This window comes from Rhipicephalus microplus, chromosome X, assembly GCF_043290135.1.
Source record: "Rhipicephalus microplus isolate Deutch F79 chromosome X, USDA_Rmic, whole genome shotgun sequence".
Taxonomy (NCBI): Eukaryota; Metazoa; Arthropoda; class Arachnida; order Ixodida; family Ixodidae; genus Rhipicephalus; species Rhipicephalus microplus.
In genome coordinates this window covers 80,513,247-80,537,136 of record NC_134710.1, presented here as the reverse complement: position 1 = coordinate 80,537,136, position 23,890 = coordinate 80,513,247, and the positions used below count along the sequence as shown (strand labels likewise).

Below are 23,890 nucleotides of genomic sequence, written 5' to 3'. Positions count from 1 at the left end.
GCATGTCCCAAAACATTTTAGAAATGTATATAATGGCCACGAAAGCTACATTCCATGTCACACTGACGAAGGCTGGCCCACCAGCCGAAACGTATGTGATTAATAAAAGTGTTTCCTCGTACGTCGTCCTTTCTCGTTTCCGTATATATATATATATATATATATATATATATATATATATATATATATATATATATATATATATATATATATATATATATATATATATTGTGGGCATTTAGTATACCAATCCTCTTCATCTGTACATTATCATCATTATCATGTGTTGCTGATGCATCCTGATCGTTGTCACGTATCATCATCATCTTGGTCCGTTCATCTCAGCTGTCGGCTGCCGGTTCTTCGGGCCTAATAAAGGTCTTCCAAACCAAGACTTCATACGTGGTGGAGCGTGCTGTTCGATCCCCCGTCATCCTCTCGACCACTCTACCCCCTGGAGCTACGTTCAGGTCGCCGCTTGGGCCAGGTGTCCGGAAATATGTCGCACCAAGAAGAGGTCGGTGCTGCAGCCGTTCCCACTCCGCCACCGTGTGCCGCGCCTTTTCACGTCATTAACAGCCTCCAGCGTGAGCCCCATCCCTTCGCTGGTATGCGCGGGGAAGATGTGGAGGAATGGCTGGACGATTTCGAACGTGTCGGCGCTGCTAACCGGTGGGATAACACCTACAAACTCGCTTACGTGTCATTCTACCTCAAGGGTGTCGCGAAGACGTGGTTCCTCAACCACTAGCTTCATCGACATCCCCGACTGGTCAGCCTTCAAAGATCAGCTTCGCCATGTCTTTGGCACACCGGCTGTTCGTTCAGCTCTCGCAAAGAAAGCTCTTGCGACTCGGAAACAGCACATCGGGGAGTCATATACATCCTACATCGAGGATGTCCTTTCACTTTGCCGCCGGGTTGACACCCCAATGACAGAGTCAGACAAGGTACGCCAGCTTCTTAAGGGGATTGGACCCGTCGCATTCAATGCCCTTGCAATCCAGAATCCGGCTACCGTTGCTGACGTTGCGACAACCTGTCAGCGCCTCGAAGAACTTGAGTCGATGCGCCTACAACCGGACAGTGACGCGGCCCGTATTACGACTGATCCAAACCTACGAGAAACGATAAGGGTGATAATACGCGAAGAATTCGAATCAATGGGATTCACACTACCTTCAGTATGTACCATTCAGCCTTCATCAACGTCATTGCGGGATGTCATCAGGGAGGAGCTTACGTCTATGACCCATATGGCCCACCTGCAGCCCACTGTCGATCGTACTCTCCCATCGTTCTCGCATGCCGTCGCCGCACCATCAGGCACCGTCAGCTCGACGTCGCCACCACGAACGTACGCGTCGGTTGCTGCCGCACCTCCCAGAAGCTTTCCCACGAGCTTTGCATCACCAGCGCCTGAGCCATCGTCTGTCCCTCTCACTGCTCTCTCTCCCGGTGCATCTAACACAAGCTACCACCCTCCTTATCGATCGACTCGCCCTACGTGCTATTATTGCGGCTATCGTGGTCACATTTCACGCTTTTGCCGCAAGCGCCAGCAAGATGAACGCCGAAGGTACGACATACGCGAACGAGACTATATCGCAGGAGCCTTGTACCAGGGCCGTCGTTATTCGTCACCGCCGCGTCGGTCTCCATCTCCGCCAGCATCCGGTAAACTGCGCAGTAGTCTTCGATCAACCAGACGCCGTTCACCATCGCCCTACCGTCGCTCCTCTTCTCCTCTTCAGCCTGCTTCCCTCGCTTCTGATCGGCGTCCGGAAAAACTAAGCGATGCAGTTTTTGGAGGACAAACTGCATTCCAACACAGTACTCCAATTCCTCCAGCGCGCCCTTACAATATGATTGCAGTCTCAGTTGAGGGAGTGGACGTTGATGCTTTGGTGGACACTGGGGCTGGGTTTTCTATTATTCGTGCTGATTTGTGTACCCGTCTTCGAAAAGTCACGACGCCTTATGATGGACCAACACTGGTTACAGCCCAGGGAACGATGATTCGCCCTTCCGCTCTCTGTACTGCCCGTGTGCTAATCGACGACATTCTTCATCACATACAACTCGCTGTGCTATCCCCGTGCTCCCACGAACTCATTTTAGGCTGGGACTTTCTTTCGTCTGCTTCCGCGGCTATTTGTTGTGCACAACGTGTCGTCCATCTTACTGACACAGACCACTCGCTTAGTGACGAAACCTACAGGCCACTTCGACTCATCGCTGCTGTAGACATCGAGTTACCCCCGAACGAACATCAATTAGTCACAGTTTTGTCCAACGACGTCGACTCTGGTGACATTTTGGTCACTCCATTGCCCCGTTGCCTTAATAAAGGCATAGCTCTCGCATCAGGTGTGGCTCGCTTCAACGATGGATCAGCTGTCCTCGCTGCTACGAACACCACACCAGATAAAATTTTACTGCCGCGGGGCACTACTGTCGCCTGCGTTGCCGATCTGGAGCCTGTGTGCGTCGTGCCTCTCACCCCTGCCTCCTCTAAAGGTCATCCTGGAGATCATTCTGCTTCCTCGGCCTTTACAGCAGCCATCAACAAGGACTTGACAGACTCGCAGAAGCAGCAGCTGCTTGATTTGTTGCAAAAGCATGCAAACTCTTTTGACGTTCATTCATCCAGCCTGGGTCAGACAACTGCTACAGCACATCGTATTCAGACCGACGGAACATCCATTGTGCATCGTCGTCCGTACCACGTCTCCCTAGCCGAACGAAAAATCATTGAGGAAAACGTAGACGATATGCTGCAACGGGAGATAATCCGACCCTCAACCAGTCCTTGGTCGTTTCCAGTGGTTCTGGTGCGTAAAAAAGACGGTTCCGTACGATTTTGCGTCGATTACCGAGCACTCAATAAGATCACTAGGAAGGACGTATACCCCATGCCACGTATCGACGACGCCCTCGATTCTTTACAAGGTGCTGAATACTTTTCAAGCCTCGACTTGCGTTCCGGCTATTGGCAAATCCCCATGCACGAAGAGGACAAAGAAAAAACTGCGTTTGCAACCCCGGACGGCCTATACGAATTCAATGTTATGCCGTTCGGTCTATGCAATGCGCCCGCAACTTTTGAGCGCTAGATTGACACCGTACTGCGTGGCCTGAAGTGGAAGACTTACCTATGTTACCTCGATGACATTGTATTTTCATCGACGTTTCCTCAACATCTGCAACGCTTGGACGAGGTCCTGACTTGCCTTGCGGGCGCTGGTCTTCAAATTAACACCAAGAAGTGCCATTTCGCCAGCAGATCTATCGAGGCCCTCGGTCATGTTGTGAGCAAGGACGGAATTCGTCCAGACCCTGAGAAAACTGCTGCGGTGCTTCGCTTCCCTCGCCCTGACAAGCCGAAAGATTTGCGAAGTTTTCTTGGTCTCGCCTCTTACTTTCGGCGATTCATACAAAACTTTGCCTCCATAGCCGAACCACTACATAAGCTACTTGCTTCTCGTACGCCCTTTCAGTGGTCTCAGGAATGTGAATCGGCTTTCGACAAATTGAAGAGTGCCCTCACGACCGATCCTGTACTTTCTCACTTTCACGATGGTGCACCGACCTTCCTCCATACAGACGCTAGCGGCCACGGTTTAGGAGCCGTGCTCCTCCAGTGCGACAACTCTTCGCGAGAGCGAGTCGTTGCGTACGCCAGCCGCGTCCTCTCCGCAGCCGAGAGGATCTACACGATCACCGAGAAGGAGTGCCTCGCCATCGTTTGGTCAGTGCAGAAATTTCGTCCTTATCTTCATGGCAGCCATTTCACCATCGTGACCGACCACCATGCTTTATGTTGGCTTTCGACACTCAAGAACTTGTCGGGACGCCTCGGCCGCTGGATTCTACGCCTACAAGAGTATGATTTTGACATCGTATACAAGTGTGGCAGAAAGCATAGCGACGCCAATGCTCTCTCTCGCTTCCCACTACCAGCGGCTCCCCTCAGCGTTTCTGCAATCACTTTGCACAACACGCCCTCGGAGACCACGTCTACGGCGGTTTCCTCTCTCGCCTCTATGGACCAGCTGCCTCCGGACGACCCGCACGATTTTTCTTCTCGACAGCTGGCTGACCCATACTGTCGACGTATTTTAGGCTACCTCACTGGCAGTTCCCGTCCACCTAATGCGAGGCTCCGTCGCCAACTCTCGCAGTTTAAGCTGGACAACTCGGTGCTGTACCGCAAAATTTACCATCCTGACGGTCAGCGCTGGGTTCCCGTTCTACCCCGATCGCTTCGGTCCGAAGTCCTCAGAGCACTTCATGACCATCCGACGGCAGGTCACCTTGGTTACCACAAAACCTACGATCTCCTTCGAAGTGGGTTTTATTGGCCAGGTATTACCACTAGTGTAGCTCGGTACGTTGGGTCCTGCACTACCTGTCAATCTAGAAAACTACCCACATCTGCTCCAGCCGGTACACTACAGCCTCTTCCGTGCCCAGCCACACCATTCGAAGTTGTAGGCATCGATCTTTATGGCCCCCTTCCAGTCAGTGCTGCTGGAAACCGATGGATAGTAACAGCCGTTGACCATTTGACGCGCTACGCCGAGACGGCATCCGTCACTACTGGTTCAGCTCCTGAAATTGCCGATTTCATCCTCCGAGCCATTATACTGCGTCATGGTGCTCCACGTGTATTGCTCAGTGACCGTGGAAGGGCCTTCCTTTCACAACTAGTGAACGAACTTCTTCGCGCTTCTGGCACAACTCACAAGACTGCCTCTAGTTATCATCCCCAAACTAACGGCCTCACTGAGCGATTCCACCGCACTCTTTCTGACATGATCGCCGCCTACATTCAACCAGACCACAAGAACTGGGATGTAGTCCTACCATTCGTCACTTTCGCCTACAATACGGCTATTCAGCGGACAACCGGCTACTCACCATTTTACCTAGTTTATGGACGCTCCCCTACTTCTCTCCTGGACGTCTCTTTCTTTACCTGCCATGTGGATTCATCTCTATCCTCTTCTCAGGAAAACGTTTTACGGCTCGCAGAGAGCCGCCAACGTGCTCGTATAAACACTGAAGCCCGACAGCAAGACAGAAAGCTGGTTTATGATGAATCCCATCGTGCTGTATCCTTTCAACCTGGAGACGAAGTGCTTCTTTTGACGCCTATTCGCACACCTGGTTTGTGAGACAAATTCCAGCCACGGTTTATCGGGCCGTACACAGTTCTTGAAGAAACTTCACCAGTGAATTATCGCGTGACGCCACTTGTAGCCCCAGCTATATATATATATATATATATATATATATATATATATATATATATATATATATATATATATATATATATATATATATATATATATATATATATATATATATATATATATATATATATATATATATATATATACGGTGCATGATGACATCGATGCCGACGCCCACGCCGACGCCGGCAGTGAAATCCAGTCGAGAGTGTCCATATACTGTGATATCGCAATAAAGAAGCAAGTGCTAGTATCAACCCCTCTTTAGCTTACTGTGCTATATGGTTTATCACAACAGGCTAAATGTAAGCGATGCCTGTTGCAGTAGGAGAGAAAGGAAGGTGGAGTGCGCACGGTAACTGTCATGCAGTTGAGAAATCAAGCAGAAGGCGACAGAACCAATGGGCTACCCTTTGCAACAGGATGTATACGTATTATTTGCACTAAAGATATTCAGGCACTGCTTGTCATTTTGCTGCGTGGTTACGTAAGTGGATAACGGAGTCGGCAACCCTGTAGTGGTGATTTAGGTGAATATACACCCATTATATTCATGGTTATTGTCCTAAGCACGAACTTTTTGCGAAACGGTATTACCCAGCAACCCAGCCAAGATAATCTGTTAGATGTTCACAGAGATGGTAAAAGGAAGGGGAGGTGGGAACCTATTTCTACAGCTTCAAGCCTCGACTACAAGGGAAGTCGACAAATTTTCGGCGTTGGCCGATGTTGTGGAGAACAATGCGACGCCCGTTCGAGGCCAGAGTCTGCTCACGCCGAAATCCCTGAAGTAAATGCGTATATAGCGAAGCATCAAGAACGATCTAAGTCGGCTAAAGCTGCCTTTTACAGGCCGGCCGATGATCCATCTGAAAATTGTCCCTTCCGGTCGGATCCTTATGCATGCGCTGTTTTACCAACTAAGTTACCGCGCTCTACCATCCTCGCGGCCATTCTCTCGGGCATTTATGTATGCATGCACAATTGACTCCTATAGGACCTAGATGTACAGAGCAGTTAACGGCCAAGGTGGCGGATACCCTGTTTTAATTGCTGGCGTCAGTTATATAGTGCGTTATCAAAAGCGCAGTAGGCGTGTGCCGGATGGTGCGAGTTCAACTCCCACTCCCGCCAGCTGAAAATTATCTTTTCGTATATGCCTTTACTTTCCTTCACCTGACTACGCTTCTCCTACGCTTCTCCTACAGCCTTCTTATTTCGTACGCTTGTGACCAGATCCACTACTCCAAGTGCTGGTGATAACGGCTACGCGACGTCCACTTGTAGTGATAGCTCACCGACAAAGCGGTTCTTCCGTGTTCCAATGAATGTCCCCGTTTGGCCAGAACTTGTCTTTTTCCGCTATAGGCGTGTAAGTGCTGCAAGTTCATGCCAACCGAGATAATTCCTTCCGGTCCAAGGGAGCTTGTCACCTGCCGGTCAGATTGGCGCCCACTTTGGCTTAGGACGTCCTGGAAAACTATTGATGTTTGGTCAGCCCCCGCGACCAGCGTGCCCTATCGCCACTACTGCCGCCGTCCCAAGGCCGCTCGCTCGTTAGCATTTCCGCGACGAGTGTCATATTTCTCGGCTCTCCGAAAAAAGCGCGCTCAAATAATCGCCGCCGCGTTGCAGCCTGAAAGACAATCAAGGGGGAACAACCTGCGGGATCACAGCTGTAGCGTGGTGTGCCTCTCGCTGACCAAAATTAAGGGCGCCAGGCGCGAACGCGCTCTGGACTCTCTTCGGGTCATTATCGGCCGATAACGATTACTGCACTCCGCAAACGATGCATAGGGGCCTCGAATATCCAATCCTCCTTTCGTCATGCCTTGAATATCTTCTTTGTTTCGCTTTTCCTCGTTCACGTGTTTCTATCTAAAACCTCTTGCTGCAATGTCCCTAACCGACCCTCGCCTTTACACATGGCCGCTATGTATCGACCCCTTTGCTAATGCGAGATTTTTATTCGCAGCAGCTTAATTCCAACAATCACTTGTTGTTGTTTTTTTCGGCTCTTGAAGGGCGCTTTGTCGGCTGTCTCTCTTCCTGCTACGCTCAATTTTGCTTTGATCTTTTTGTGCCTTTATAAACGAATTTCCAATTTGCACACAAGCTATGCCGGGCACTACACGCAAATGACGCAAAATGCTCATTTATTACACCACCAAGCGGGAAGTCCATTTTGCGAATTCATTCAGGCATGCTTATACATTTATGTATCCGCTCATCATGACAGCCGCCATATATATGTTTCGTGGTATATACCCTTTTCAGGCGATTAGTGCACAGCCATTAGAGTGTGGGACGATTGCTGCCTGCATTGCGATACATACATGAGGACTAAGCGAGCGATATTTAAAAAAGACAGAGAGGCGCTATGCGTGACATGCGATGAGGCATTACGTCCGCGAATATTGCTATACAGGTGCAGTTTTCAGATGTAAACAGCATGCTTAATTGTTTTCTAGCTTTTATTATTGAATCACCAGTAGCTCTTGCGTGGTGCTTTGTTATTAAATAGAACCAGCACGTCTTTGTGTTTCGCTGTGGCACGTTCCACTTCTGATATAGGTTGCCCTCTCAGCAGGACGAAAGGTCAACTATGAAGCGTTTCTGTCTCAGCAGTCTGGGTGGATATCCTCATAACTTTCTGCTACAAATGGCAATTTTACCCTTTAACACCTGCCGCTCCTTTATAGGATTCGAATAATTGTAGATGTCCGAAAAAAGCGCCACAAATGTTTAGTGAGGCGCGCAATGTATGTATACACAAACACCAACGAGAATGTTTGGCCACAGTAAATGCGCACGTTACAGCAACCATTTTTATATTATCTGGCGTTTAGAGTCCCAAAACCACGATATGATAAGAGAGACACCGTAGTGGAGGGCTCCGGAAATTTTGATCCCCTGGGGTTCTTTAACGTGCACATAAATCCAAGTACATGGGCCTCAAACATTTTCGCCTGCATTGAAAATGCAGCCGCCGTAGCTAGAATATACTTAAAACCCTTGAAGCCCTCTTGTATAAGCTAAGACTTTAATCTGTATTAGTGCGTGAAAGAATATATGATGAAGGAGGTGGGTACAGTCTGTTATGTACAGTGGTCAGCAGGAAAGTTTAACTCGAACGCTCCGCAGCATGGTCTTCACTGGTTTTACTGATCTTTGAAAACTTTACTTGGACACGATGAAGTAGACGGGACAGCGCTGCCCTGTCTACTTTATCTGGCCCCCGTTTTTCAGCGCGCTTAACGAAAATTTTCAAAATCAACCAACTGGCCCAACTCGCCATCTTGCTGGTTTGACTGTTGGCAGCCGCGGGAGACGCTGTTGCCGAGATAATAGAGAATTTTAGTTTATTGTACGTAAGGCTGTACGTCCGCAACGTGCTGCGCGCTGCGTTTAAGGGTGCGTCCTAGACCATTAGTTTACCGTGCGCAACATCTGAAACGTGTACTGCCCCTGAGCCCCTGAGCGTCAACAGGCCTGTCTTTGAGTGTTGCTTCAGCCATCTCCTGGAGAAGCAAGAAGCCGTAGTAACCAATATTCGTCGACGCAGCAACACACAAGTCAGGGAATGCATGAGACTAGGCGATCTTTTCCGAAGAAGAGTACTGGTTCGGGGTGCGGAGGCTAGGTGAACTAGCCGCAGGAGGCACAGAGACGGCGATCACGATCGCTTACTGCCAATTTAACATTTAATGCTTGCTACAGACATTTTCTAAGATCACGAGTCAAAAGAAAAAAAAGTGGGGTTGCTCAACCCTCAATACAAAAATACCCCCATCTTCGGGGGCGTCTTCAGGTGCCATTCTTCATGTCGTAATAGCTGTTTTCACAATGATGAGAGCTCCATGTGCGAGAAAAATCACCCGAGTTTCGTAGAGCACCAACGTCCATCCGCATTCACGCTAAATGCATGACTTGAAGAAACCTTTACTTTCTAACACTTGGAATGATTTTGCAGGCGATCATTGTGACATATTCCTGCTAGACACACGTCGCAACCGCCGCAGTTCAAAAGTATCACACACAACACACGAAGCCCCATACACAACTCGTTAATTCATCGCAGTGCTTTACGTCACCATCGGGTTCCTGCTTCTTCGTAAATGACGTTGCCTAGTCGTCCAATGTTGTGCTCCAGCTTATCAGCAATCCCATTGATTGATATGTGGCGTTTAACGTCCCAAAACCATGATATGATTTTGAGAGATGCCGTAGTAGCGGGCTCCGGAAATTTTGACCACCTGGGGTTTTTTAACATGCACCCAAATCTGAGCTCACGGGCCTACAACATTATCAGCAATCCCAATCCACTTCACCTGTTCATCTATTGGCTTCAGGTTATTTACTTAGGTTCTAAATGCACCGAACTTCATACGGACTTCGTTCGCTACCACAGCCACCACAGTGTTCTCGGTCGCAGCCATCTTGTCTGTTTTGGTCTCGGCTGTTCGAGATTTTGCGAGAGCCGCCGGTAAAGTATGTAACGGCCGTATCGGGTGCAACGTAAGCGCCGAGATCTAGCGTGCGCATCCCCTGCGCGCGCAAGCGCACGCATGTCTTTTAGGTTCAGCGCATGCGCACTCTTGGTCCCTCTCGCGCGTTACGTACGCTAGGTGGTTGCGCACGCTAAACTAAAACTCTCTAATGCTTCGCTATGCTTGGTAGTATGTCGGCATGCATTGGTAACATCTCGACAGTATAGAACCCAAAGCTACGTAGCACTGGTGTCAATCGAATCATATTAAGACACGCTGCGGGGCGTTCGAGTTAAGCTTGCTGATGACTGTACGTCGTGGGGCTCCTGTGAGACATCAGAACACCTAATTTTAGTGTGTTCCGCATCCGTTATGCATGCTGCGAGCACTGCTTTTCAGGAAATATGGGCTTATTGAACATAACTGCATGACTCTTGATGACTGCCTGTTTCCAAGAAAGATGTGCTGCTCGGCGTGACTATGCATGCCCATCGAGCCCTATACTAAAATTCTAAAAACAAAACCGGTTTGACACCGCTTTTATATACATTTTTTCATATGATTACTTGCTTGCGTTTGAGTCTGTGTATTTCGTTTCTTTTTTCTCTTTTCTTTTCTCCTATCTATCTTTCCATTGTGCTTCCCCTACCGGAATGAGCGGGCCGGCGATGTGCCCGTGCAGGTGGCAGTTGTCAGCCTGTTCCCTCCCGACTTCCTCTGTGTGTTCGCCTGTTCTGTGTATGCATATAATTTAATAATAAATTACTGTACACTTTAATGAGGATATTTTCTAATTCGAGCGATTCTAGATCAGCGGTCCGAGCATTTGCCAAGGAAACAATATTGGAACTAGCTTTGCGAATTCTTTGGGACAAAGAAATCGAGCCACACACACTCGTTTGGTTTCCGGCTCATATGGGACGCATTGAGGGAGCCCCGCCCAATCTCAACGAGTCAGCCCACATAGCGGCGCGAGGACAAGTAAACCGCGTAGCTATCGGGGGGCGCGGCGCTGATGTCTTGGAGAACCGTGACCCTCCCATCTTGTATAATGAATTGACAAAACATCTTTACATGGCGTGGAGGCAATACCCTCCACCGCACAGAAAACTAAGCAGACCTCAGGTTCTGACACTCAGGCTTCTTCAAGTCGGGGCGTACCCTAATCCCGCGCTATTGAACAAAATTTATCCCAAAATACAGCCAACTAATACATGTTCCTACTGCCACAATGAAACATATGATCTGGTGGTGCCCTGTGTCATGCTACGGGGTAGTCATCACGCCGTCCAAATGGGAGGGTGCTATTGCAAGCTCCGGACTTGAACAACAGCTACGGGCAGTCCGCCGGGCCCGTGACGCAGCAGAGAGACTTGGTCTTTCTGTTCCGACGTGGGAGCGGCTCGAAACGTGCTAAAACACGTTCTGAAGGGCCAAATAAAGTTCATCCATCCATCCATCCATCCATCCATCCATCCATCCATCCATCCATCCATCCATCCATCCATCCATTCATTCATCCTACTATTGGTCCTAATTTCCAGCTGTTTTGAACGGGACAGTAGCAACTTTGTCAATATAAGCGAAACTGCAATGCGAACAATGATGCCGCCATGCTGTTCATTTTTTGGAATAATTTCAGGGACTTTTCTTATTTATTTTTAATTTTTATTTTGAGCCCAACTTTTTGAAACCTCTACTTTACAAAAATATTTCTTGAAGACGTATATTCCAGTTGGCAACATCACGAAACAAGCCTCCGAAAATTTATATCAGGTTTCAGTTCTACTCTTTGGTATATCTGAAACGCACACAGTTACTGCAAATCCAGAGCCATTCGGCAGACGCGACCACTACTCAGGAATGAAATTTTGGCTGACTTTACCTCACGTTCTCGAACTTTATCTAACAAATATTGTTTTGGCTTGATCGCTAGTGGTACCTCACGTAAGTAACATTTTGTCTTGACGCTTCAACACAGTCGACCAAAGCAGTTACTTGACCTTCACTTTCACTTTTCACACACACTGAGAGGGAGATAGAGAGAGAATACGGTTTGGTGAAAGACAGAGAGGTTAACCAGAAGAAAATCTCCAGTTTTGCTACCCTGTACTGGGGAAAGAGAAATTGGATAGAAAGGCAAGGAGAGAAAAAGAGAAAAATCACACTTGCCGAGGGTTACATTTACTGAACTGGGAGGAACTTGAGAGACAGCCTCGTAAGATCGGAAGCAACAAATACTGAAACCATTCAGGTGATGGGGACGCCGAACATGTGGTGCACCACGTCACTGTACAAACACATGTCGAGAACACAGCATTCACAAATTGCACCTTCAAAATCAGAGAAGCGCTCAACTGTGACAACGTGAGGCGTCAATTTTCCACCTCTCCTTTTCATGAAAAAAAAAGAAAATAATATTATCCCTTAATGTTTGAGTTTTCAAAACCATCGCATGGTTACGAGGTAAGCCGTAGTGAAAACTCCGGAAATATTTATCACTTGGAGTTCTTTAACGTGCGCCTATGTACACCGGCCTCTGTGGCGTTCCGTCTCCATCAAAATGAGACCGTGCAGGCCGAGATGCGATCCCGTGACTTTCCTGTCAGCAGTCGAGCATCATAATCACTAGACCACCGGGACAGGTCCCATAAACAAGCCAAGCTAGAAATGGGTTTAATGCGCTACTTCGCGTCCAAAACGAGAGATGGGCAGGAGGATGGAGATGGGATGGGGTTGTAGAGGTGTGTGTAATTGTCGGTGCCCGTCTCTTGCGAAGTGGGTATCATTTAATGAATAAAGAACGAATGACGTAAGGAGACTAAAAACAAGGCGCTTTATCATTTTCTTGCATATGACAGTCACCCAAGGAGAGATTTTGGAAGCGTGCTATCATCCTCTATGCGTGTGCTTCGCAGCTTGGTGGGTCCCCGGACAGTGGTGCGGCCGGACGGTGCCCATTGAGCAGGAGGCACCCGCCATGCCGGCCAACAACAGCGTGGCGGCCGCCAAGTCGCCGCCGGCCGCCGAGCCTCTGGTGCCGGCCGCCGACGAGGCCAGTCCGCGGTCGCAGCAGCCGGCCCAGCACAGGAGCAGCCCCGGGCCGCGTTCGCCAGTGCCGTCGAAGGACAGCCCAGTGTTCTTCGAGAAGAACAAAGTGCGCAAGCTGCGTCACTCGGCCATCCGGGACGACGGGTACTGTTCCTCGACAAGCACACCCTTGTCCTCAGGTAGGTTTACCGAGTATCTTGATCTGCACACGTGCACGCGGGGCACGATAGCGGCCCACGGGTTCGTCTCAGCATGTAGCCTTTGCTTCGTCAGTGCTGTCTGCGTCAGCGGCCTTCGGTATTAGTGTCTTCATGACCATGATGGTACCGCAACTGACGTGCTCGAAACTTGTGGAATAACTTTGGCCCATAATCACGAAAATATTTACGCTGAGAAAGTTTGCAGCTAATATTTCAGCCAATCATGATATTGTAATAGGCAATGGGCACAGGCCCATGACAAAGCGCGCTTACTGACAGGAAGCGTTGTGAATTCGGCCCGACTTCTCCAGTTTGGCAAGGGGAGCTAGCCGCATGCCAACGTGGATTCAGGCCTGAGTATTTTCCCTCCGCCCCCCAAAACACACATATAAGTATTGTGCTGTGCCCTAATACAGGGAAGGACAACGGAGAAGGCGACCAGCATGGGGAAACGGGAACATATGTACAAAAAACGCTAAAGCGTTTGAAAGAAAGAAAGAAAGAAAGAAAGAAAGAAAGAAAGAAAGAAAGAAAGAAAGAAAGAAAGAAAGAAAGAAAGAAAGAAAGAAAGAAAGAAAGAAAGAAAGAAAGAAAGAAAGTGAGAAGATCTGCGTGTGGGTAGGGGTGCGTTTCAACTCCACTAACGCGAAACGTGGGAAGGCGCAAACCGCGCAGTGTCTTGAGATAAATTTCTCTGATGAGGCACTAGCGGCGCCAATCCTGAGATGGGGCATCTAGGGAAGAGTGTTCCCACTTCATCAACGTTGTGGAAAAGCTGCGTCGAAAGGCAGCTTACACTAGGGTTCTTCTTTTTCTCCTCCTCTACATGCCGTGTCTTCGGTTACCTGCGGCATTTAGGGAAGGGTGTTTCTGCTCCGCTGACATCATCGACTATTTGTTGGGCCAACTGTGGCCCTCTTCATTTTTAGTGGACAGGTAGTGAGCAGTGAGATTTGCCCATTGTGATTGACGCACGCCCGTTTTTATGATGGACCGTGACTACGTGACACAGCGGTACGACAGCAGACACGGACAAGCTTTGCCTCCAAGGTGTTCGGCACGTAATATGGAGCCGAGGTTGTTTCGTCAAATTTTCATTGATCAGCCATTGAACAACAGGTCAGGTGGCAGACTAATAAAACATAGAATTGTAGGAATAAAATGTTTTATGTGACAAGGCGTAGAGCACGTCACACGACGCATTTTTATTTTCCTATTTTTATTTATACTTTGTGGCATGCTCTACGACCTATCGCCTAAATTAGGGTCAATCAACTGTCGACATAGACAATTCACTCTAAAACGTTGCCTCTATGTGAAATTTCGTGCTCTTCTCGTCTAATTACTGGGCAGTTGGGTATTCTTGTTTTTTTAACAACCCAGTAAAACTTAGTATGTTCTCCGGAATCAGGCTACAGTTCGCAAAATACCGCTAGCAGTAACACATCGATGAAACTACATCTTAAATGTGACAGGCTGGAAAATTAACTCCATGTCAACGAAATTTCCCACAAAATTTACAGCGGACGGGAATAGCTGAAAGACAAGATCGAAAATATTTCTCTTTACAGCAGCCACTTGTGGTATGCAGTTTTTTCTATCATATGTCCGAATGAAGCAGAGCGGACGCTTAGGGATCCGTTAGTAATCGGACATGTTCACAAGCAGCAGTGCGTCTATGTATTTTTTTCTGCCGTGGAGAGACAGTGGTCGTGCTGCACGAACTTTGCATACACGCGTACACACGCAGAGTATGTGGACCACCTGAGCGCCACCGAAGGTCAGACAGCTGTGATCCTGGCCGACGGTGTGGCCTCGACTGTGCCTGTGGCCAGCAAGCCGCTCGACACCAAGGCGCACGGAGAGCGACCCACGTGGAAGAACAAAGCCGACTTTCTGCTTTCCATCATTGGCTTCGCCGTAGATCTGGCCAACGTGTGGAGGTTTCCCTACCTCTGCTACAGAAATGGCGGAGGTGAGTGCATCCGCTCGTCTTGACTTCCTTCCGAAGCCAGAAGAAAAAGAAACAAACGCTGAAGAGAATATCAAGCTTTGGTTAATGCGTACCTAGAATTTGTAACGGCGGTGCGTACCTGAGAACGCTGCGTTTTGCATAGTGAGCATGAGCAGAAATACTGCGCACGCACACTAAGCAAAACGTAGCGTTCTTACGTGCGCAAGGCTATTAGGGAGTTTTAGAATAGCGCACCGCCAGCCCTCCCGGTGCGGTCGCTGCCACTGCGCATGCGTCGTAACGCCAGTCGGCGTTCGCGGACCACACGCAGAAAATCCGAAATTGCGTGCGGCGATCGCGGCCCGCATGTGGCCCGCAAGCCCTGATCGTGCGCTGTGATCGTGCGTTGCGGTTCGCAGCAGGGCAAACGCTATTCTAAAACCCTTGTGGCACCCGCTTCGCCCGCAACGCCCACAGCGCTTGTAATTGATATTCTAAAACTCCCTATTATGGGCGTCCCGTATACACTGTACTAAAACTTGCAAATGTAGCTCTCTCTCTCTCTCTCTCTCTCTCTCTCTCTCTCTCTCTCTCTCTCTCTATCTCTCTCTCTCTCTGTGTGTGTGTGTGTGTGTGTGTGTGTGTGTGTGTGTGTGTGTGTGTGTGTGTGTGTGTGTGTGTGTGTGTGTGTGTGTGTGTGTGTGTGTGTGTATGCGCGCGCGCGCGTGCGTGCGTGTGTGTGTGTGTGTGTGTGTGTGTGTGTGTGTGTGTGTGTGTGTGTGTGTGTGTGTGTGTGTGTGTGTGTGTGTGTGTGTGTGTGTGTGAGAGAGAGAGAGAGAGAGAGAATGTAGACGGCTTCGTAAGCCGTAAGAGTGGCACCCCTCCAACGTTCGGGATCTACACACGTTCGGGATCTACACGCAATAACACGGCAATCGACAAGCGCTGAAAACGAAACATTACGTTACACTGACACTGCTTTGGGGATGCACTAATTCGTACAGCCAGAAATTATGGTAATGCCTAATTCATGGAGAACTCCATGCTTTAACATTAAACCTTCCATTTAATAGGCTTCTGCAAATGAGCGAGATCGGCTGCAGATGCCTTGACAAGTCACCATGGTTTCATCACCCATGACCCATGGTTAGTTCTCTCACGTTGAAACCCAACATGGACGTTTCATTCAGTAATCAAACCACATTTCTTTCTTGCACCCCGCCGCGGTGGTCTAATGGCTAAGGTACTCGGCTGCTGAGCCGCAGGTCGCGGGATCTAATCCTGGTTGCGGCGTCTTAATTTTCTATGCTGGCGAAAATGCTGTAGGCCCGTGTGGTCAGATTTGCGTGTACATTAAAAAGAACACCTGGTGGTCTAAATTTGCGGAGCCCTCTACTACGGCGCCTTTCATGATCATGTAGTGGTGGGACGTTAAACCCTGCATACCCATCTTCTTTTTTCTCTTTTTTTATACGGTGAGGTTAATTTTCCCGGGGGGAAGTTAGGGACAACCAAGTTAAGGCAGAGGCGACCTGCCTATGCTATTTCGTACAGGGCTCAAAAAATCGCGAATTAGTAATAATGCCTCTCAAGTGTAATTATATCATAGTTTGACGCCCAGCTTCCCTGCTGGCTGGTTATTAAATTATGAATTATATTGAAGTACACATTTTTAGGTGTCAATTCAGTAGCTGTTGCAAACCCAGTTGAAGGCACGGGAGCGAAATAATGCGTTTTAGTAGTGCTTACATTGTTCACATAGGGGTTTACAAGCCTTCTGTTTTAATGTCGCAAAAAAAACCGAAAAAGAAAGAGAAAACTGTATCACTATACGCCTACGGTGATGCAGGCAAGTTTAATGGCAAATTAAGCGCAATGATCACTGCGCTATCGCTCTCGGTACAGCGCCAACTAAAAGTTACAAACAGGAGTATTAATTGCTGTAAAATTTTCCCGATCAAACACAGCCCATGTGATTTGGAGATTGATTTTCGTTGAAGCGATCTCCAAATCATACGGTGGCGCTGTTTATTCATGTATGACATTTGAATTCTACTGTTTATTCATGCTGACATTTCAATTCATCCAGTTCCCGTCTGGATGAAATACAGCACATCTTACAAAACGAGGCGCATTACCATGCTGTGCTTAGACAAAAGTAGGATAAGGACATCACATGAGATGATAGCATAGACAATAATCTGATTAGTGCTACGACAGTATCGTAATTTCAAAAAAGAATATAGTTTTATATGGAATAATTTAGCGGCTGCTGCATAGAGTTTATTGATTTCTACAGCTTGTTGCAAAAACTACTTTTGAAACCACGTTAAAAGACCTCAAGCGGAGGTTCCAAAACAGTTTCTATGCACCGGATTATTTCTTTTCTTTTTGTATAGCAAACTGTGTAGGTTGTGGATTTTCGTTACCGCAGTGCTATAGCTCCAGTGTCGTACAATCGCGAGTTCTACCCTTGTCGCCGGACCTGCGTGAGTTGACTTCAGTTTAAAAAATGAAAAGTGAGCTCCATCGTGAAATTTGTCACAACTTGCAAACGGAACCGATTGCTCATTCGCGTTCAGCGATCCGGCCTCTCGAGACCCGAAGCAGAAATGCCTCTTTCACGCCGCCGATTTGTCAGCGCTCGACGTAATTGGAAGAGCGCGTCGGTTATTTTGGGGCCGCAACGCTTCGAAAAGGCTGCGACGCTTGCGTGCGATGCAAATTTGCTTGCGGAGTTGTACGCACGTATTCCACGTTACCCACGAAGTGAAGCGCGTTTCGCAGATTCACTGATGCGGCGCCGAGCAGAGCGCTTTTACAGAACCGTAAAACAAAAGCTGAGCTAGCTTGACTGTTTCATAGGCTGTGAAGCGGTAGGAAATTTTCAGCCACTTAACACCGGCGGCCTCGCGACCCGGGCTGATTTTCACATGAATGACACTCTACACAATGCAACCCCCTCCCCACCACCAACGCCCACCTTCGAGTGAAGCACGACACGTCCTATCAATTATAATGTAAATCTAGGCATCGTTACCCTCGTTGAGGCAGATCGAGAAACGTATACTTTCAAGAGCTGCTGCTGCCGCCGAATTGTCTTACGGCCATGCCTGGTGTGATCAAAACAATGCAGATGCTTCAAAGGTAGCGAGTTTTACGGCCTGAACGGGTGTTCGCGTGTTCGACGGGCTTTGTAAAGAGTGAAAAGAAGTTTGTGAGTGGCTTAAAGAAGGAGAGGGGAGGATGCTTTTTTCCGGTTCGTTGAATGAGACGAAACTCTGCTCTGAAAAGACACAGGTGTTCTTGTGAAGCCAACCTCTGGGACGCGCGTTCTTATGGGGATATAGGCGGAGCCAACGTTCACCGGCTTCACGCATGACGTCCCTGGATTCGGGTCAAGTCCAATTCTGCAAGCACGCACGCTGAGAACTTCATCTGAATTTGAGAATACTCTTTAAGTCTTTCTTCAGCTCGTGCTGTATATACCGCACGTATCAAACAATACTCTCGCTCTTGCGCGTAACATTCGCGTTGTCTCTTCCTTCTTTGTTCTCTTCTTGACATTGTCAGGAGTGTTCCTGATACCATATATGCTGATGCTGATTTTCGGAGCGCTGCCACTTTTCTACATGGAGCTCGTTCTGGGACAGTATAACAGACAAGGTCCCATAAGCGTCTGGAAGGTGTGCCCCCTCTTCAAAGGTAAGTTGGGCATTATTTTCACCATGTATATTCGTTTCCAGCGGTTCTACTTGCAGTAACGCTTCATTACCTGTCATATAGGGCAAATCTCAAACACGTAGGCGTGTTTAGAAATTCCGAGCGCATTTGTCAATTTTTAAAAGACTGCTTTACTTTTTATTCCACACCATGTCTGTCAAAATGCTCAGCTATGCATATATATCATGCTGTGATTCTATGAGAATATGTACTCGGACACGTCTATATTCAGATATCATTACGCCTGTAGCGATACGTCATTAAATGTGCAATTTGATCGCACCCGATTCGTTTCATAGGCGTCAGGTGACAGGCCTAAAACTAAATTCACTTACAGCAAAGTTATTTTGTCACTAGACGTGCCACCAAGGACATCCGAAACTGCGCTCGCAGGCGTGGGCTACTGTTCGGTGCTGGTGTCGTGGTACGTGTCCTTCTACTACAACGTCATCATCGGATGGGCGTTGTACTTCATGTTCTCCTCGTTCCGGGCCGACCTGCCGTGGTCCAAGTGTGGCAATCCGTGGAACACGGCCAGCTGCTACAGCGGCACGCTGGCAGACAACGAAACGGATGCGCCGGCCATTGACAACCGCACTTCGCCAGCGCTGGAGTTCTTCAAGTGAGCGCGCTCGCCTCGCAAATCGCATCGCTGTGCGCCGGGATCGCACTGGGACGCACGGTGTCGTGCTATGTAAATGCCAGGGCGATGGCAGTCTCGCGGTGCGCGTCAAGGACTCAATCCACAGAATTGTATGTTCGGCCCTCAGTGTTGTGTTATATTTGCATTCGCTATAATGGCATGTAGTACAGTGGTGAACTCTCATGTCTATAACGACAAAGTGTCTTGCTCGGAACTGCCAGAGCGACATCTGCGGTCGAAAATACACCGCATCTGAGCATGCTAAATGCAACAAAGAGGCTCCCTTGCATTTTCAATCTTTGTTTATCATCTCGGATGCAACAACTGATTTGTCCGTCGAAAGCGCTCTGAGTGGTTTAGCACAAAAATAAAAAAATGAATACAATCATTGTCGGTATTATATGATACCACGAACTGAGAATAATTTCATAGTATAAAGGTTTTAGTCCGGGCAATCATGCTCTTTTCTTTCTTTCTCTCTTTCTCTCTCTTTCTCTTTCTCTCTCGGCACAATGCAGTTGACAGCGCTCCTGACAGCCAAAGCAGCGGCGATAAAACAAGGAAAAAAAAGGCGGGCACATCATTGGCGCCGCTCATGCTCAGATGCGACTTATTTACGACTGCAGATGTCACTCGTGCAGTTAAGAACCTGGCGTTCTAGACATGAAAGTTGACCACTGTACATCAGCACGCATGTCTGGCACCTGCTCTTGTGGACAAATGTATCATTAGAACAACTTTAGTGAATAGAACCATGAGGTGGCATCCATGATATCCATTTATGTATTCACCAATCAGTTCTAACGCATCACTGTCATAAACAGGGCGTGGGCGGGTCATGATGTCGCATATGTTACTTAAGGCTTCCAATCAATAAAAATAAGCTTCTGCAGGCCAAAAATAAAGATCTCGAGAAAGAGACAGAACTGCGCCAATTTGGTCCCCAAGGTCGCATTCGCATAGTATTTCAAGCCTTTCATAAGGATATTCGAGGATCAAAATTACGATAATGTAAAAAGACATCACTTTCAATGGTGCGGCAATCGGACCATCGCTGCTGCCGTTATATGCATCATCATGCTTACATTATCACCAAACATTATTTTAATGTTTGTCTCCTTATGGCCAGAAAAAAAAGAAATCAACCGCGTTTTTTTTTCTTTTTTTCTGAAATTGAAGTCCTGTGATTTAGGCCCCGGGTCCAATATTCATGGGTGAATTCTCGCGCCAAAACTATTCGTATTTATAACCAACCAAGTGCGATGTGTAATACATTATAATAAATAAGACCGGCTAGTGGAATGATCAAAATCATTGAGCAGGAAACATCACTTCCGTGTCTGAAATGTCTTGTTTTGATACGAGCTTTTTAGCATAGTTCCACACGCTCCACGTTGAAACAAATGGTTAAAGTTGACACTGGGCGTTCTGATCCTACTGCTAGAGTCTCGTGTGTAAAAGTAGTGCACAAGCTGTCCTTATACACGCTCTACATTCAATCGCTCGGGACTCCATTTTCCATTCAAAAGTGTATGGGTGATAAGATGCCTGTCTTGCCGGTGATGCTCGCGTAAATTATTCGATGTAGCTCATGTTCAACCCGCCAGAGACATGCGAGAAAGCCTGATTACAATTTAGAGTTTTCAGCTATGCCAGGAAAAAAGTGTAATGTGAATACCGCTTATGTGCAATCCATCACTATCAACCATGTAGTTGGCTTCGGCAGCTTAGAAGCTGCAAACAAGATGTTCGGAATGCTGTATACCATCAAACGTTCTTACAAAGAACACGTCGACAAGTGTGTTTGCTATATAATGAAGTATTGTGTACGTCGCGGCTCTATTTCGAGCGTTGTTTTACATTTACAACAAAGTGGCCGGTATAATGAAGTGTTTCGAATGTCGCGAGCAGATCGTTATAAACGCACTTGACTGACTGCAGTTTAAGGTGTTCGCTTACTGATGCGTCTTGCTTAATGCGCAGATGAATTCAAGCACTGATTCGTCAGTTGGGCGTTTCTTTTTTTTTTTCATAACACTTCTCTTTTACTCTTAACTCTACTTTTTTACTCTTGGGCCTTAAACACCTTGTAGCGAAAATTTGTTAATGCTGTCGGGCCTGAAATACAAGCCAAGAAATCAGACATCTTGTTTCCCAACACCATGCGTTTCTGCCTAAGGAATCTCCACACGTCACTTCCTAATGGGTCGCCTGTACGGGAGAAATGAACCACCAAGTCGAAGCATTGGACATCAGCTAAGAAATAAATACAGAAATCGGGATCTTGCCTTCTTCTCTGCCACTTTCGCAACCTGTCGTCCTGCCATTGTCGCGTCGAGAAAATAATTTATCTGAGGTGCAAACAGCAAAGAAAATGTCCCGCTACAATTACTTCAAACTAGGCCTGCGTTACCCGCTTTTGGCGACAGCTGACACCGGCAGCCGCGACCCGCAGAGGACCACGCCCCTGTCTCCCACCTTTACGAACGGAGTCCGCCGAGTCCCGCTGTGGGCACGGGGCAAAAGCTGAGCCCTATATAAAAGCGAAGCAAAAGAGATGACTAAATGCGCGCGAGAGAAAAACGGCCGCCGAACCCTCGATGCTGACACCCGATTGCGCACCGGCCACAAGAAACGAGCTGCCATACAATAAGTGCACATGGCAGCGCGACAGGAACGCTTTCAGAGGCAAATAACTCTCACTTCTCTTTGGCAAGCAGGAACTTCAGCAAAAACGCAGCAAGCGGTCGGCTCACGCTCGTTCCTCGAACGGCGAGTGCATACACACGAGAACGTCTGTCCGCATCCCTTACCTGGACGCAGGAAAAGAAACGGCAAAGACAACCGAGGGACAGATCGAGCAAGAATTCGTGACATCACACTCAGTTGGCTAGAAAGCGGCTTTGGGTGGCGAGTCAGGAGCGCTGCATTGAGCAAATAAAGAGACGTGCGGCACCGATAGACGGCCACCGTTAAAGGACAGCCGTAAAGGCTCTCGCGCTACTGTGTCACGTGCACTCTTTTATCTCGCACTTACGCTTCAGGCCTCCGCAGACCCTGCCCGCGGTGAGGGGTCTTCGGCGATTTAGGGAAGCACAACGGGCAGGCGCGCACGGGACCTTGCGGTTACCATGGCTACTATCACACCTTGCGCTGTGTGCCCAACTAGCACTATTTTACAGCCCGCTCGCCTTTGTTTTTACCTCACTTCTGACTCTTTTCTTGGCTGCGGCCCCCACAGCCACCGCTATTATTACCTCCTTGTTTAGCTCGTTCCCTGCACACCACTCATATATAAGAAAGTTGATATCGCGCACAGAAGCACAGGTCAGCAGTGGGAACGCGCCACTTTCAAATGATTTGCACGGGTCTTAGATTGAGCTCGCAGCTGTAACTTTCGTTCTTTGTTTGGTTAAGTTTGAAGTGAAACGTGAGCAGCTTCAAGTGGCACCTGTCACTACACGTTGCACAGTGTGAAAAGTAGAGAGCTGAAGCATGATGCTCACTTATGCGTCATTGCAGTATATAGGAATCACTACAACAATGTTAAACTCGCACATATTCATCAAATGACTCAAGTGTCAAAAGTACACGTACACAAAGCGCGTCCGGTGTGCACAACGGTCATAAGAGAAAGTATCAAGCATTAAAGGTAAGCAAAATGTGATGGGTTTTGAAGGAGAAGTTTTTGTAACATTACTTTACGTTGTACGTTTGCCTAATAGGTGAAGCATTACGGAATAAGGGAGCAGAGTGGGTCAGGGGAACAAACAATCATGCAGTGAGAAAGCTAGATAACTGCTGGTCATTAACAGATTGAATTCCAAGAGAAGGCAGATGTGCGAGGAGAAGGCAGAAAGTCAGGTGGGCAGATAAGATGGAGAAGTTTGCGGGTAACGTGGCCGCAGTAAGAACAGGTCCGAGTTAAAAGAAGAAACATGGGAGAGGCATACACCCTGCAGTAGATGTAGAAGCAGATGTAGATCCGAAACTTGTGGCTCACGCCTACTATGGGATATTGGTCGAGAATCGGTTAGCTTAACAAAAAGAAATATGTATGTTTAAACACTAGCCACAGGGTATTAACATAAATATTGATTTTCTTGTAAATTCTTCCTGACAAAAAAGTTAAGACTTAGTCAGGCTGCTTCTGATGATGATGATGAGGAGGAGGAAAAGGAGGATGGTGGGAGTGGAAACGATGATGCTGCGTAGAACATTTCGGTTCACCACCCGCCCGTCTTTTTCTTATATTGTAGCTCTCGGGGCTCAGCCTCGGTTTTGCAGCACAGTTAGACTAACCGAGAAGAGGATGCTCATTTACACATGAATGCACGAACCTTGGGGTATAGCAACTGCACCACGGCTAGGTTTCTGTGCTTGTATACGTAATGCAGGCTTGAAAGAAAGAAACTCGAGTAAAATATTGCTATGAAAGCACAAACACACAAGCCAACAACACATGCGGAACAACATGAAAAAGTTCGTTTCTGTGGTGTAGCTGAGCTTTAAACGTGAGCGGGACATTCAGATGGTGGACGGAGTTCCTCTAAAATCTTAATTCCGGGGGC

General features: G+C 47.8%; 1 protein-coding gene across 1 annotated transcript in view; it reads left to right on the top strand.

Annotated features, from left to right (window-relative positions):
• The window catches only part of LOC119176719 (sodium-dependent noradrenaline transporter), a 206,637-nt gene that overhangs the window by 146,875 nt on the left and 35,872 nt on the right, over positions 1–23,890 (top strand). The window contains exons 2-5 of the mRNA XM_075877215.1: positions 12,667–12,978; positions 14,750–14,974; positions 18,527–18,658; positions 19,070–19,298. Of these exons, the coding sequence (XP_075733330.1) occupies positions 12,729–12,978; positions 14,750–14,974; positions 18,527–18,658; positions 19,070–19,298 (836 nt within the window). The 5' untranslated portion in view covers positions 12,667–12,728. The remainder of the gene's footprint in view (positions 1–12,666; positions 12,979–14,749; positions 14,975–18,526; positions 18,659–19,069; positions 19,299–23,890) is intronic.